Source organism: Coturnix japonica, chromosome 4 (assembly GCF_001577835.2).
Source record: "Coturnix japonica isolate 7356 chromosome 4, Coturnix japonica 2.1, whole genome shotgun sequence".
NCBI classification, from domain to species: domain Eukaryota; kingdom Metazoa; phylum Chordata; class Aves; order Galliformes; family Phasianidae; genus Coturnix; species Coturnix japonica.
The window spans coordinates 27,582,258-27,599,104 of record NC_029519.1 but is presented as its reverse complement, the minus strand read 5'-3'; the positions used below and the strand labels follow the sequence as shown (position 1 = coordinate 27,599,104).

At 47.1% G+C, this 16,847-nt stretch overlaps 1 protein-coding gene across 1 annotated transcript; it reads right to left on the bottom strand.

Annotated features, from left to right (window-relative positions):
• Nucleotides 1-5,504: 5,504 nt before the first annotated feature.
• Nucleotides 5,505-13,778, bottom strand: REELD1 (reeler domain containing 1). Its single transcript, XM_015861088.2, has 7 exons — nt 13,534-13,778; nt 12,303-12,525; nt 10,299-10,471; nt 10,119-10,184; nt 9,293-9,587; nt 8,559-8,622; nt 5,505-6,414 (listed from the first exon to the last, which is right to left on the bottom strand). The coding sequence occupies exons 1-7, from the start codon at nt 13,751-13,753 to the stop codon at nt 5,845-5,847; spliced, it is 1,611 nt and encodes a 536-aa protein (XP_015716574.2). The 5' UTR covers nt 13,754-13,778; the 3' UTR covers nt 5,505-5,844.
• Between the last annotated feature and the right edge of the window lie 3,069 nt (nt 13,779-16,847).

Sequence of the window (16,847 nt, the reverse complement as noted above, 5' to 3'; positions counted from 1 at the left end):
TTGTTCAAAAACAGCAGAACTTTAAGTAGGTGTTTTGTTGTTGTTTTTAAATAATGTGTGTATTACACATAGAAAAAACACTCTCCCTGTATAAGTGTTTGCAATGGCTTATCTTCTGTGTTCTGTGGTTTAAGACCTTACATGTATTTAATAGGTTGCTTTGCTTATCTGGCTATTTATTTTCCGCATCAATCTCGCTGCTAATTCACCCCATTTGCATTTTTAGCTTTGTTTTACACATCACTGTGCTCCGGTGTGCAGCAAGCGGTGGTAGATTATGCTTAAGAATTAAATCTGGTGAGAAATTCCATTTGCTTTTCCAATCTGAGTGAAAACAATCCCAGCAGCGTGGTTTGTCAAGCCGGCATAACGGGGCTGTTGGAAGAGCTGCTGCTTGCAGTGTGCTTGTAGTTTGTTCAGGAGCCCAAATTTCGGAGCGTACTGTCTTAGTAACAAGATGTTTGCTCTGAACAAAATCCCAGGAGCGTGATACGTTAGCAGGGGGAAAACAGTATTTATAGCCAATAATTCAGCTGGAGGGTTTTATAAGTTATGGCCAAAGAAAGACAAAAGAGTTTCCTTTCTAAGACCTGCTGCCAGCTCCTGGTTGCAGCTATGCTGAGCAAGGTAAGTAATGTTCTTTTGATTAACAGTCAAGCCTTGAGTGGTTTTCGTTTAAAAAGGACTTTATTAAGCTTTTTTTTCCCTCAGTCATCTTTTTTGTTCCGTTTTGAATGGACTTCCCTCTGAAGAAAACTTCCCATGACTTTTTGGCCTACGTTAAATTCACGCTGACAAAAGAGATGGGTATTATTATTAATTTGCTTCTAGAAAGAAGTAATGTGCTTTGCCAGATAAATCATGCAGATCACCGAGTGCGCAGTTCCGTTCATCCCTCCTGTGTATTATCGCTTAGGCGTTATCAGCGCTGTGCTATCAGCTCGGATCGGGAGCTCTGGGCTCGGAGCTCGCCGGGCTGCGGAGCTGCAGGAGCAACGCTGCCCCCTGGCGGCGCCTTGGGGCGCTGCAGGCCGGGCCTCGGCCCCACAGCGGCTGTGGGATGGCGTGAGGAAGTTTCCCGATGTGCGCTGTGATAAGCAGCTGTCCCCAAACGTCGGACAAGCTGCCATTCGGAAACATTTAAGGTAGCAATCTCTGCATTTTCTTTTAGTTTCTTTCTAATTTGAAAAGGCACGCACAAGAAGCTTTCATAAAGTGCTTTATGAAAGGCTAGAAATTAGCTTGTGAGTGTCTTGTTCCTCTAGTGCTCTGGACACCTGTGATCTGCAGCAGGTGCAAATGCTCATTGCATCTAGGTAATGGCTGTAAGAAAAAGCCTGCTCCTCACTTGGCCAATAGCTGGAGAGTTGTGGCAGAGTTCTCACATGCAGGACTGCCCACTTACCTGGCCAGGGCTGTGAGAGAAATGTGAGCTGCTTTCCCACAGAGCTTTTTCTCTTACTCGTGGTTGCTGGAGCTTTAACCCTTCCCAGCAAACTCCAGCATGGAGGGTTGATCTACTTCTTGTCTGTTGCTAGCACAGAGGACCACACTGAACTTATCTGACATGTAGTGTTTGTGCTACATTAAGCACTGGGAATTACTGGTGACATTCTACTTGACTGGGTTAAATATTTTTCCACTTTGGGCCATGTGTTTGCATAATGTAGATCAGCAAGTCACGTCTTCTGTCTTTCCCTCTATACCGACAGCATAATGTCCTTGGTACCTGGACATCACTTCCTAATGTACATCAGCACACTGATATACAGCAAGTCTGATCTTTGACTTGCCTTTGAAATAGCAACACATTTTCTGAACAACAAATTATTCTTTGACATTAGAAGGTGGCAATCTGTAATGGATATTGCAATCTGAAGATTCAGAGACTAGCTGTGATCTTTGTCCTTAGCACAGTAAGCTGGAGTCTCTTTTCCCTCCTGCACATTATTTGATTGTAGTACATAACCTTGGGATGTGCTAATAATCATTAGTCAGAGCTGATACATCCGTTGTAGACCTGCCCTGCGAAGAGAAGGAGACGTTCTCTACAACAGCAGTAAATCAGCAAAACATGCACTTAAATATACAGTAAAATGTGGTGTGAGACGTGATCCTTCATACATCATATAACAAAATGCCTTACTGGGAGAGTCACACACATGCTAATGAGAAAAGAGCGCTTCTGCAATGAGACACGAAGGGGGGAAATGGTTCTGTGGTGAGAGGGAGACTAAAGAGAGGCTCCAGATCAGTGCACGGTCCCAGGGTGGTTGTGACCCCCAGATCCTGCCACACAGCTGATGGGAAGGTGCTTCTCTTCCCTGCTGTACACAGTGTGATGCCTTTGAGGAAATGGGAGGGAAGAGGTAGGCAGGGAGCACTGCAGAGCTGCCCAAACCTGCTGGCTTTCAGCCTGAGCCTTGAGACTGTGGCAGAGGCGGTGGAGAGGCTCTGGCTTATCAGGAGGAATGAAAGGGCTGCTCTGCTGTTCACCTGCTGAGCGGGTCAGGTCATTACTTTGTTGCTGCTTTTGGCTGGTAAGCAGTTGTCTTTTTGCAGCTGAACGCTGCAGGAATCATTTCAGCATCTCCTCCTCTTTTTACAGGCATTTTTCATTGCTAATTTACTGAACAATGCATATATCTGCAGGGTGAGGAGCTGGCTGAGGTGCAGGTGGGTCGGCAGGGGTGAGGGAAAAGACTGAAGCTCACCTCTCAGCAAGGCAGCCCACACAGCCTTTCCAGTGCTCAGTCTGTTGCAGGGCCATGATGAGTGTTTCAGTCTCCGGGTTTCTGGCACAGCTGCTTTGCCTCCCTTGGTTTGTGTGGTCTCCAGTAGCTGCAGAAACTATGCCAGAGAGCTGGCCAAGCCATCGTGACAGATCCCAGTACTGCCCAGGATCTCATCCAGCTCTGCTCTGTGGGGAGTGCCCAGAACAAAGCTGGCAGGGGCTTGCCCCGCTCTGCGCATCCTGGGCAACTGCTGCAGCTGACGTTAGGTTGCACACTTGGGGCAGGGATGTGATCCTGGCCTTCAGAAATGGTGGATGGAAATGCTCCTGATGACCTCAACTGTGAAAGCTTCCAGTTTTGGACTTCTCCTGTGAGTCTTGTCGCCCATTTTGGAGCAGGCAAAATTAGTGCGTGTTTGATATTTGCTTGATAGTGACAATTCAACCAATGCAGGAAACGTCCACAATGATTTAATTGAGCTTTGGGCCAAATGCTTTTCTTAATGCAGCCCCTCTGCATTACATTTAATGTCACTGATGGTATTGGAGGGCTGCCATCCTCTGCTAACTGGAGTTGGGTTAGGAGTCTTTTAATGGGGCATCTGCAGCATAGTATGAGGAAGCATCAGCTCCCAGTCAAATGGGAACACGCTTAGGGAGGGCTTGATGATGGGCAAACTGATATTGATACCATGGAAAAGCAGATAGAATCAGTGATGGAATTAGATGTTCAACACCCAGGACTGATGATTTAGGGACAGTGGGTTTTTCTCTAAGTAAAGAGGTGAGAAAGCAGCAATCACAGTGACGTGAGATGGGAAAATGAGCGTGCAGGTAAAGGAGTGATAAATGGACATGTCTGTACAGTAGATAGTTGTTTCTAAATTGTATTTTCTTTAAGTTAGGACAGCTCAAGCATCATAGTGTCACCAAAGAATTACAGCCATGGGAGTCTTCGCTGCCAAAGCTGTGCCTGATGCCTGTTTGCTTGGTGGGAGACAGACTCAGATGGGTGTGAATTAGTGATAGAGGAGAACCCCTTTTGGTACCCTCTGCCGGCAGTTCAGGCACCAAGCATTTGGCTGAGAGATGGCAGCCTTGTGTGGGCACAGGCTGCTTCGGGCTGACTTGCCTGGAGGAACTAAGGTCTCCCATGGTCTACATTTGTGACCAACACAGTCATCCACCCAGCAAGAGAAGTTCTTTCACTTCTCACTCTAATTTGTATTAGAATGGTTTGTGTCTTTCCTTTTCGTGCTCTGTCATTTTTTCTTCTAAATCTGCTACAAATGTGAGCTCAGATTAATCTCAATAAAAGGCAGGTCACTTAAGAACGTGGGGCGTTTGAATGATTTGCCTTTTAATGAATTAATCAGTGCTTGTGTTTTTAACAGCATTAAGAGATAAAACCCCGATCCCTCTTGTCATGGCAACTACAATAAATGAAGCATCATCACGCAGAAGACAAGAGAAAAACACAAGCACTTTCGGTCCCAGCCAAATCCACAAAGTAGCAGAACTCATTTCTAATTCAGAGGAGAACGTCCCTTGGAGCTCACCATTACTGGTTTTATTACTAATAATACCAGAGCTGCTTGAGTTTAACAGAAGGTAGAGCTTGGCAGAAGGCAAGAATATCGTTGAAGTGCTGCTCTCCTAATCAGACATCTTCTTTTCAGACTGAAGCCTTTGTTTTCTGCAGCCAGCCTGGCAAGAACAGTGCTGGGCAATGGGGACAGTGCTGGGGAGAAGAAAGGGGCATTTTTCAAGCTGTGCCAGTCTGATAATATTAACTCTGGAGAGGGAGTGGAAAAGGACATAGGTATTTGTAATTAATTCATAAACAACTATGCCATCACGAGAAGTTTTTTGAAATAATATGTGATAGTTCTTTAAATATTTAAGAGTTTGTTGACCTATTTTCTCAGTTAATTAGGAATTTTGGGGCTGCATTAACAATGAATTAAATGCGGTGTACTTGAGTCAACTGGAAGCTGCACTGAGTTAGGGAAACGTTCTTTCTTTCTGGAAAGGATGTAAGAGGGGAATTCCATTGTATATGTCTGAACTTGTGCTTAGAAACCTATAGACCTCCTAGTAAAACAAGCTGTTGCCTTTACTTTCACCACCTTCCCTTCTTGGAATGCACCCAGGGTCTTCATGTTTTCCAAAGGCTGTTTTTGTGACCTCCTGCTGAAAAGCGTGCAGTCGGAGCAGGGATTGCACAAACTTGGAGTACAAGGGTGCTGTTATTTTATCAGGCAGTCTTTGCTGGGGACCTCCAGAGTGACCTGGGAAGGGTATTTCTCAGTGTGTGTTAGCTGGGTGTTAACTGGATTGACTCATAACTGACTTGACTGAGTAAAATTCAAAGTAAATGCTGGCTGTCAGGCTTAAACAAGCTTCTTCATCAGGTGTAAATGGATGGGAAAGGTTTTATTCCATTTGCACCTGATGAGGAGGCATGTTTCTCCCCCAAAATCTGGTTTCTCCCACCTTGTGTTTCTTTCCCTTAGATCAATTCAGCATTCAGTGGATCAATGCTCTGTACTGGTGAGTTGCTGCATTTTATTTTCCCGTTGAAACTTTAAATTTACTGGCAAGTATTTTGTCATCTGAAACACAGCAAGTGCACAGACCTGAACCTGTGTGCTTCTAAATGAAAACGGTGGTTCAAACCAAGGGTTTCTAGTTCCTGGAAAGGAAAAGGAAATGTAACACTGGAAGGTTTTGCTGAGATTAAATAGGAGACAACAGTACAGTGCAGAGCAAGAATTTCAGTTTTTATTTTCTTCTGCTTCAGCCTTAAGGCAGCAGAGGAAGAGTAATGGTTGCAATGACAGTTAATGAGCAGATATACAATATTAATTGCTCTACGTGTAACACACAGAACAGTAGTTACTTTTATTCTCTTAGCAGCAGTAGCCCAGATACTTTGACTAACACATCTAGCTGAGTTAGCTGCATCATGTTTGTACACCTATATGTCTGCCCATAGACAGCAAGGACACTACTGCCTTCTAGAGTTGGTATTACATATATCTCAGCTGTCTTCACCTGCAGGGGCGGCTGGCTCATCTACATGGCACTACTGTGAGTACTGCCGGTGTTTACATTATTCTCCTTTTCCCACTGCTTGACGGGCTGATCCAGTTGTACTCAGCTTGAACCAGCACGAAGCTGTTCTCCCGGATCTTGCGGAAGTGCATCATCTCCCCGTTGTCTTTGATGGCGATGACGTTGTTGCCTGGCTCACTGAAGGACACTTCTGTCCTCTTGTGGCAGTACCTGGCACAGATATAGCGCAGGCCAGCTGCTGCAGCCAGCCCCAGCACCACCGTGCAGACCAGGAGGATGCCAAGTTGGGCTGCTATCAGACGTGTCCCTCTGCGAGAGTCGTCCCCCTTCCCTGGGACAGCAGGTTTGGGACCTGCTCTGGTCACCCACGGCAGCGTGTGCCCACCCACCTCCTCACTGACCTCCTCCTCCTGTGGCTGCCGGGGTGGTTTGCTTTCTGCCATTTGCCTCCAGGCCAATGACAAATTGCTGACTGTGTCCTCATTGCTAAACCAGGCTGTTGTCACAGCGGCTTTGCTGAGATGAGAGTGTATGTGTAGGGCGGACCAAGAAGCTGCTGCTGTCAGGGAGGTTTCCGGGGTGGCCCCGTTCTCAGTACTTGCCTTTGAAAGCAAAAACACGGCAAGAATTCCAGTGAGGGAACAGAAAGGAGGTTGATTAGACTCTCATCCACTACTGTCTTCCCTATCATTCAGCTCTGTGTTTCTGATTGAAGTGTCCCTCAGCCTTAGAATAACCTATTTCATCCTCTGGTTACTCAGTAGCATTTTGGATATAAGCTGGATTTGGCACTGCTCTCTGTGTCACAATTGTCAGGGGAGATGAAGCAGTGCCATGGGGCAAGGTGGAGCGTGTGAAGGAGCAGAGAGGAAGGTCACAGGCAGAGAGGAGGGTCACTCACTGCTTTGCACAAGTCTGCAGCTCCCACTGTTGCTGCGGTATTTTGCACGGTCATTGTTATAACAGAAGAATCACTTAATGAACAGTTCCTGCTTTTAGTGATGCCAGCATCATTCTGCAAGGATGGATGTATCCTCCCAGCCATGATTTGTGTTTAAGTTCACGCTGGGTCCACTGAAATTCAGCATAGCCCTTCAAAGGCCGTGAGTCAAACTGTGGAACTGAAGGACCAAGAAGGCCATTTAGGCTTCAGCATTTTGGGGCCAGTCACATAAAACCCACAGTTTCTCCCCAAAGTCCGTCTTCTCTTCTCAGTCTGCACAGCCTGTTTGAAATCTGCTGCCTCTCAGTGTTGCTTAGCCACACGTGATAGCTCACATTACTGTTCTTTCTTGCTCCTGTGCTTTTCTAGGGGCTCTGCTTGGTGCCAGGCACCTTATTTTATCAGTCACAAAATGACCGCCAGGTCTGCAGTCCAGGTTTTTCTACAGATACCATCCAAGACTAACTGTGAAACAATCTTACAATTTAGGAGGCCCCCACAGAATGTTTCTATTCCCACTGTGCACCTGAGGCCCAATCCAAATCCTGAGAAATGTACTGGAGTCTTTTCTTTGGCTTCCCTGAGATTTGGATCTGACCCTTAGCAGCTGGCTGCTGTCCAGCCCAGCAGGCTCTTTCACACATCCGTTAATTACACCAGAGAAAATCTCACCCTCTGCCTTCACTAGTGAATCTGAAAGCTTGCTGGGAAGGCAGTGTGACAGGACCACAAAGCTGAGATGGGAACCCTGGCAAGCTGTGAACAAAAGTAAGGGGGAGTCACAGAGCATCCTTTGCAGAGACAATTTCCAAGGAAAGATGCTGGTAAAATATAGGTAGTAGGTAAAAAAACCTCAGTAGCTGAACTGCAAACTGTAGCTGACCGACAAAGTTAATATTGCTTGTGCGTGGCTCACTAGACCTCAGTGTAACACCACATATGGATATATTGCAGGGTTTGGGGCTTTGCTGTGGAAAAAGTGCTTGCTCTGTCTCACATATTTTCTCCCATCTTTGTACTGCTTCTGTCCTTTCTTGCATAATTTTTCAGTATTTTTATTTCATTATGCTCTTCTGGTCAGTCTTGCCTTGCACAATCAGTCTTCCTTTCCATTAGTTCCCATCTTCAGCCATTTCCTCCCTTCTCCCTACTGCTATGCCAGATGCTCACATTACATGTCTGTCCTTAATTTGTTCTGCGTCCTTTCTAAATATCTGTCTCATTACCTGTTGAATGGGCCCTTCCTCTTTTGTTTTCACCTCTCTTCCTCATGCGTGCTTGTGTGAGCACACAAAGGAGATTGTTTTCTTTGTAGGCATTTCAGTGCTCGGAGAAATAGGAAAGTGCCATAGAAGCTCTATAGGTTTATGTTTTATATACAGAGCAGGCCTTCAGCGACACCTCAAGGAGGTGACGACTTCAAGGAGCTTTGGGCAGAGAGGGATCCCACCTACTGATGGGGAAATGGAGTCATTTTGGACAGCATGAAGCTGTCATAGCTGCATACAGAAAAAATCACTTTGGGGTGGTTTTGTAGTGGAACTCTTAGCAACCCAGACATCAGGAAAGAAGAAAACGGAAGAGAGAGAAAGCAATTCCCAGTTAAGGTTAAAACAACAACAACAACAAAGATCTCAACAACTTCGAAGTAGTTTTGGTCACTCGTGAGGCATGTACATGCTTCTCTGTGTTGTGAAGCACAGAGAGGTTTTATGCTCATCTTCTCAAAGAACTCTCACCAGCTTCTAGCAGTTTCTGTCTTTGGAGAAAACAAAATGAATCTGCCTCATCCTCAGTGCTTACCTGCCCTTCTTCTTTGCATGTCACACACGGGTGTGGGTTGGTAATGCTGGCCGTACTTTGTGCTCTGAAACAGAAAATATGGAGTTAATATGTGATACCTGCCACTTCAGAGCACAGAAGTAGAGCCCTTCAGCTCTACAGTGTGCACAACTTGTGAAGAGCAGCCTCGTGGTGCACAGTCAACACAGACGATGTAGGCCACGTGTTGCAGAACGTCTGATCATTGAGTCATTGCCCCATCCTTTACACCCACGGTGTAATACATTGCATTAAAGGTCGTGTGGCCTTTCAGACATCTGAGCAGGCCTCCTCAAGGCAACATTACATAATTGCTTTAAAGCCTTTCTTCCTTTTCCCTGCAGGTGGAGAAATAGCTCTGTTAACTTCACCATTTCTTTGGATATTTGCAGCACTTTTAGAAAAATATTGCAGCAATCAATTCTGGTCAATAGCGCTGATCCCATTTTTCAGGCACCTGGCAGGGCAGCTCTGCTGGGCTGCTCAGCACAAGGCCTGCGCTGTGACTGCCTCACTGCCACCGTCTGTCACAAGCAATCTCTAAAGGATTATTTTTCGAAAACTCAGCAAGCAGGCATCCTCCCAGCTGCCCCTACAGCCACACACACCTTACCAACACCCTCATTTACCCACAGTGAAACCAGTATTGATTTCCTTCCCCAGGGCTGCTGGAGAAGCAGCTGTTCCCACTGCCCGGCTATCACATGGTGCAGTACCTGTCGGGGAGGCTCTGCCTGGAGGCATAGTCCTGGAAGAGGAAGCTTTGCAGAGCATCGGCCATGCCTGGCTCTTGGAAGGCAAGCGATGGCTCCAGCCCTGAGCTACTCCTGGGGCTGCTCCCTCCACTCCACAAAGTCTGGGACAGCTGTGTTGGCTCAGCAGTGGGCTGCATATCTGAGTGGACACCAGTGCCTGACCCCAGCACTGGTGTTGGTGTGATGCCGGCTAGGCTGACCAAAGCTGGGCTGGTGTACTCAAGGGAGCTGGGGTTGGCAATGGAAGAGCCAGTGCCTAGCGAGACATAGACAGAAAAAAGCAAGAGAAGAGCAGAAGTCAACTTTATTTGCTTTGTTTCTTTTCAGTCGCACTTGGTGCTAGCATTTACTAGTCAGGATCACAGCACTGATTTTATTTTTAAGGCACTTGGTTTTAAATAGGAACCCAGACAGGCAGTAAAGAAGCAAAGCCTGCTGACTAACAGGCATTCAAGTAAAATAATTAAAGCTCAGCAGCCTTGATGCTATGCCAAAAAGGCTGAGAAACAGATCTGATTGAAATGTAAGTAAATTCTTAGAGCTTTTTACCAACCAGAGGCTGCGTTAATACAAATAACTACATGCCTGAAGGGTAGTGATCACATTCAGAGACAAATGTATTCCAGTATGTGGGCAGCTTTGCTAACTGCACTTGCTTTTCTTTAGGACCTAGGACTTCAGGTGAAATACATTTAGGGATTTTTCAGCAGTGTTTTAGGGTTTTCATTCAAATCATGGGATCTGGCAACAGTGTTGATCCTGTTGGTACCGTCCTTGGGACTGTTACCTAGGATGCCCATTTGTGCCTTCTCTTCAGGGAGTTCTTCACGGCCATCACTGATCTCACCAGCAGCTGAAAAAAGTTAAATGGGCCTCTTTAGCTTGTTTATCTCTTCTGTCTTCAATGATTGCAAGGAATAAGCTGTAAAAACAGCCTGCTGGAAACTGTCAGCAACAAACCACGTACCTTTGCTTGCTGTGCCAGCCATGTGGGGGCTGGCAGGTTCCTGCGTGGGTGCAGGTGCTGCAGGGCCGGCCTTCCTGCTGCCTCCAGCAGATGTGTCACTGTGCCCTCGCTGAGCCACGGTGGTCGATTCGATCCTTGCCCAGTAAACAAAGTATGACTGGACTACAGAGATGCTGTTGAGAGATAATTATGCAGGAATTTACTCTCTCGGTGTTATTAATAAAAGATCAGAATGCTCGGCTAATCAGAAGGAGTGCTTTAATCTAAAGGCAGCATGAAAATATTTTAAAGGATTAGCTCGTCACACATCTTATATTACCAATAAAAGGTACTGGCTCCCATATGAAAGATAGCGAGTGAAGGATCACTCATAATTACAGTCAGTCAAAAATGTGTGGGAACTGAAAAGAAGTAAAAAAAAAGCTTTTATATTTGCTGTGTTGGTAGAAGTACATTTGGAAAACTTTTTGAATAGCTCTGTGTATAATCCTCCGTAGGCAGGGAGACAACAGAGGTATTTACTAATTAATACAGGTCAGTGTAACTTGTACAAATGGCGTAATAGGTAGAAAAAGCCACAGGCACTTCTCAGCCCTTCAATATTTGCACCTGCCTCACACTCTGCTTTTCATCAGGTGCCAGCCTTTAGCCACGTCCCCAGAGCGTGGGGAAGCTTCATGCTGGGGGAGGATTTCAGCTCAGATTGCTCAGACGCCTGAGAAGATGAGATAAAGCAGGAACGACCTTGCTTTTCCTGTGCTGAATGGTTCTTGGGAGACACTTTTAAATGGAACAAGAAGCTTTCTTAGATGTTGTAACACAAGTTATGAAACATGGAATTACAATGCAGCTGGGGATCACCTCTACAGCACGTGCCGTTTGCTTTCTGCTTTAAATCTGCCCAAAGTTTACTGATTTATAAGTAATTGGGAGTGGGAGGGGGGTGGATCTGAGAGCAGAAGCAGCAGCAGAAGTGGGAGATGGGGAGAGAGCAGGGAGGAGGGAGCAATTGGAGTTTCTTCTGGAGATGTGGCTGGAGGCATGGCATGGCCTTGGGGAGAGAAGGCTGTGGGGCTGCCTTGGAGGGCAGCAGCTGCAGGGTGCAGGGGGAGTCAGAGCGGGTGTCTAGGAACAGGCATGGCAGCGCTTGGGCTGCTTTTATCTGTTTGCTTTTCAAGTGTTTTTAACAATGCTTCCCAATCTGAAACAGTGGGCAAAATGGAAATGCTGAGCAGAAATATTTTTTGTTTCAATTACTTGATGTTGAATCACGATGAGATGTGCAAGCCACAGCACTCACCAGGAGGCCTGTGTTTTGGGATGCAGCCAGGGATCTGGCCAAGGAGCTTCTAAGCAATTTTGTGAAGTTAAAACAATTTAGTCTATTCCAAAATGAAAAAGTCCCTGTGCTCCCTCTAAGGCAGCCAGTTAGATTTTATTATTTATTTTATTTTTATTCCAGTTCAGAACCAAAATTGGACTTTGGTGCAAAACAGCGATGTAAGGTTTTGACCCAGCGCTCCCCACTTAATCCTCCTGGGAGTAACTCTGTTTACATTGAACATGAATAAAACAAACAAACAGTAAACTAAAAACAGAGATTCAACACAGCAATGACATCTGGCATTGTCCTGTAGGCGGGGAAGTCCTACAGGGTGTGTTATTTAGAAGAGCAGGCAGAGCACAGTTCTCTCCTTAAGCTTTAACGTTTCTGTTTCCTAACTGCTTAGGTTGGGAGATGCCAGCACATTTATTCTGAGTAAACAGTGACCATGTAAGTAAAAGAAAGCAGTACCCAGCAGATACAAATGGGGATTTATTTACCAGCTGGGACGCTGTTGCAGGATTTCATAAGTGCTTAGCTCTATAGAATTCAAGAGACATCAAACCACTGTGCTAGAAAAGTACAGTGGAAAAATGCAGCCAAGCTTGTGAAAGCTGAAAGATGGGAAAGACTGAAACAGCAAGGACACCAACACCGGTCAGGGACTGATGTGTTCTTACAAAAATTTGATGTCTCCAATGGGTTGGTCTGGCGCTTTCCATACAAAGGACAGGTTTCTCTTCAGGGACTTGTCCGAGTGGGTGACAGTATCACCATCTTCAAAGCAAGACAGCAGCTTGGAGCCAGGAGGAATGAAGACAAATGTGCCAGCAGTTTCATCATTAGACGTTTTGCGAGCTTGAAGCAAAAAGCCCATGAAATCCCGGCTGCTCCTCACTGTCACTGCAAGACAAAACATGGCACACACAGGGATTTGTGCTGTAGTTCTCAGGTGATTTTTTTGTGATGGAATCTCCATCAGCACCTGTGAAATCAAAAGAAAACCTTGTCAAAAAAAACCCCACAGCATCCTACAACCTTTGCCCTTACAATCTGTGTTGGATGTGCTGGATACAGGGTGCCAGACTACAGCTTTGTAGTATGAAACTGCACAGGCAGTTGGCTTCAGTGTTCTTCCCCCTGGATTATAATGCTAACCACGTTGCGTTAGGCCGTATGCAGCCACCTTTAAGGAGAGATTTGGGTACCACACTGCACATATGCAGAAAATTGCATGCTGCCCTTGAAGGAGAGTTATTTGGACGGGGATGGAAAGGGAAATTGAATGGGCTGGAGAATGGTGCCTCTCAGCTCTGCCTGCAGCCTGGGCAATCAACCCTCATGCCCTGAGTCCATCCCTTACAGGATGAGAGGCAGAGGGGTGGCTCACCCTCCACAGGCTCCTCTCATGTGCCATTGTGTGTTGGGGTCTGTACGGTGCGAGGCAGCTGAGATAAATCCCACCCAAAGCACCCAAACCTACCAGCTGTCTGTGATGTGCAGCACAGTGGGGATCTGGGGCCAGGCACCACCTGAGAAAGCTTTAGGCAAAGCACTGCAGACAGGATCTCTCTGTAAGTACATTCATTTTCTAGTGATGAGATATGGCATAATGCACCCAGAGCTGTGCCGTGAGGATGGTGTCCCTCTTCCCATCCCTCTCTAAGATTAATGTCATCACTCACAATTAGATAGCGTGGAGTTTTCAGATTCATAAATGTTTCCTAAATAATTGCTCCTCTGAGTCAGGAGCACGGAGCAGAAAGCTGCTCCGCTCAGAACGCTGGGTTTCAAGTCACAAATGAATGTAATTTGAAAGACTGTCTGCAAACCTGCCACTAGTGAAGACTAATAACTGTTTTAAGGCTTTCTGTGGTACTGGGCTAAGACAGAACCAGCAGCTGTCCTCACCTGGGACTTTGTCTCCTGGGGCATAGAAGGACACGTTGGTGTGGATAGTAACGTAGTTGTTGGTGGGGCTGTGCAGATGAGCCCGCAGGTGCCTGGGCATCATATCAGCACAAGCAGAGGGGCTGGCGCCGTGCGAGAAGGCAGATGTGCAGGAGACTAGGCAGAGCATGGTGCACACACAGGCAGCCACTGCCAGGTGGGCCTTATGCCTCTCCTCCATGCCACGCGGGGATGTGGCCGGTGCACCCACTCCGGAGCGGTGTCTGTCACCTTCCAGTTAGCTGAGCGGCCTTTCCCACAGCTTCTAAATGAAGAGGAACAAATGATCCCTGTGGCGTGTGGATCCTCTTTGGGAATCCACAGAATTCCACATTTGGAAGAAAATTGCTGGTGCTGGGAAGGAGAAGACCCTGCCAGAAGACACGTTTCTAGTGAAGTCATCCATAGGGTGAATGGCTGGGAGAGACCTTGCTGCAGACATTTGGGTCATATTTAGCAGGAGGATAAGGCTCTGTGTGGGTTGTTAATGACTCAGCTCAGCTCCCTCTACCCTTGCTGAACTCCACAAGTTCTATGCTTAGTGCTCTGTGCTGTTGGTTATCACCCAGACTGGGTTGCTGGCAAAACACACGTCTCCAGATTAGACAAGGTATTTTCTTATTCCAGTTTCCCAGGCCCTTTTGCAAATGAGGATGAAGCGTAAGTGCACCATGTTTATTGCGTACTGTCCTGCTTTTAATGCAGCTCTTCCTAACCTTTTCAACATGCAGCTTTTCCTGGCTTAAACTTTGTTACATTCAGTCAATGTAAAGACATGAAAAAGAATCAGAGCCCGAGGAGGTCCAGCATACGCCCCCATTTACATCACTTTCAAACTTGCCAGCTGATTGAAACCCCTCGCACAAAACAGCTTGTGCCCAGCCTGAAGCCAGAAGGATGCAGTTCAACTTTCTGCAGCAGGGCACCGTCGCACTCCCATCAGCTGTGTGCTCTGGTGGTGAGATGCCCTCCTGCTCTTACAGCCAGCTGCAGACATCCAAATCTTTGCTGGATGAGGTTTCTAGTGGCAGCTCACACAAGTACCTCTGAGCAGCAGCTCTGCTCCTCCTGAGCTTCCCAGGCTACAGTTTCCCCCTTCCCATCCTGCTCACGCTGCCTCCCACACCCTTCCCCACACACTCACAGGCAGTGAGAGAGTCACCCCTGGGGCTGAAGCCACCCACATCTGGAAGTGGGTGCGGGTTTGGGCCCATGTCAGCGCTGGCCCCACGCACTTACCTCCTGCCTGCTGCCGCCGCGTCCCCAGCCTGCCAGCAATGCATCCCGTCAGGGAAGGTCTTCACTTTCTCCTCTAATGGGAAGCGCAGCAGCTGTTACTGCTTGCACCCGCTGACTACGGGAACGTGCCAGCAGTGCCCAAATCCAGCCGTAATCACATTAGTTTTCATCTTCACATCCCAGTAACCTCATTTTTTGTGTTTTCTTTTTCTTCAGTTTTTAATCTCCAAGCTTTGGCAATTGAAAACAAAGCAAAAAGCAAAGGAGTGGGGGGAAGGGAAGGGTAGCAGAAAACCCTGGGATGTGCATGGGCTGTGCTGGGCCCCTGCAGAGGCACAATGGGACGGGAAGCTGGCTTGGACAGGTGCAATCCCCTCAGCCTCAGGTCACCCTTCAGACAGGTGCTTATCCACCTGAGCCAAAAAGCCTGAAAATGGGCTTTGGTTTGCTTGTGTCATGCACAGGTTTGCATAAACAACACATCTACTTCCCAGCACAAAATTGGCATGGCCATATAAATTGGTAATGCCCATTGTCACCTTGCCTGTAATGGGCTTTGCTGTACTTCAGGAGGTTACACAGCAGGTGCTGGCAAAGCAGTTCCAGCTGTATCAGCATCCCTCACCAGGTCCTTGGACACCACTGGTCCCTGCCTGAGCTAGGGCCTGGCTGTGGCACTGGACCTGGCCCATGTCCCTTCAGGCTGTTGTGGCAGCCTAGACCCTTGGCCAGCCCTGGCCATCAGCATCAGGCCAGTGGGGCAGGGCTCTTGCTGGAGGTGGAGCTGCTTCAGGGCTGAAGCTAGGCCTTGTGGCAGGGAATGCACCCAGCTCCATCACTTATGGATGGGAGGGGTGATGGTGGAAGACTTGGTGCCCTCAAGTCCTTCTCTGCTGACAGACATGTCTGGAAGTGGAAGAAGTTCTTGCTGGTGCTATGGCCTCTGTAGGACACTGCAAGACTGCCCTGCTTCTATTTCAGTTTGCAATTGCCCATACTTTACATGTTTGTATAAAGAGTATATTTAAGTAATTTTATTTTAGTACCTAATCCTTTCTTGAAATGAGCTAGATTCTTTTGGATGTTCCTCACTTACATATTCTCTACTTAAACAACTCCTTGCCTATAATTCCAGATCCAGACCTCTGCCAATCCAAAGGAAAACATCTAAACCCATCAAATGCATTGCAGCCATTCTGACGTGGAGCAACAAGACTCGAAAGCAGCATTGCAGGTAAATGTGCATCTTTGAGTTATAGTGTGCTGTTGAAGCATCACACAGCCTTCTTCAGCTGCTGCTGTGCCTTAGGCATGCATTTCACTATGCACCTCCAGCAAGCCCCAGGGCTTATGTGGCTTTCAGAAGCACCATGGAGCTGCAGGGTGTTGCCTGCAGGTAGCCCTGCTCAGCTCAGTAGCAAGCCAGAGAATTGCACAGCCTAGACAGGACTTATTCAGGACTTAGTTCAGTGAGGCTGAAATACAGCCTTACACTGAGTTCATCCTTGCTGTCTGCACTCAAGCAGAGAGCTTGAGGGCTTCAAAGTGGCAGTCAAACCAAACGTCAGCATTGCCTTCTGCTTAGAGACGGAAAAATCCCATCACAGTCATCACCAAAACATGAGCGCCTACCCGCAGTCCCCAGCTGTAAGTTCTAAAGCCAAGTGACAGGCGTATGCCCCCAGTAAGAAATACAGTCCTCCCCGTAGCCTTTGGTTGCATCACCCAACAGGACAGCATTGCCTCAGTCTTTTCTGGCCAGAGCTGTGACCTGGAGTCGTTTCTGCTCAGCCATGCTCTGCACATCTCTCTCATGATGGGGCTCACACACAGACAAGTGGCACTGCTGTCACTGGAGAGAGTTTGGGCTTTTTCCTGTCGTAAATTTCTTTGTTGTTAGGAAGCTGACATGGAGAAGGGGATGTAAGGCAATTTACTCCTTGATCATTGTTTTCACAGCGACATTTCTGTCGCAGATTTCTAGAAGAGAAAAATACTCCATTGGGTAGAATGAAGAACACTGCTTACAAACTAGC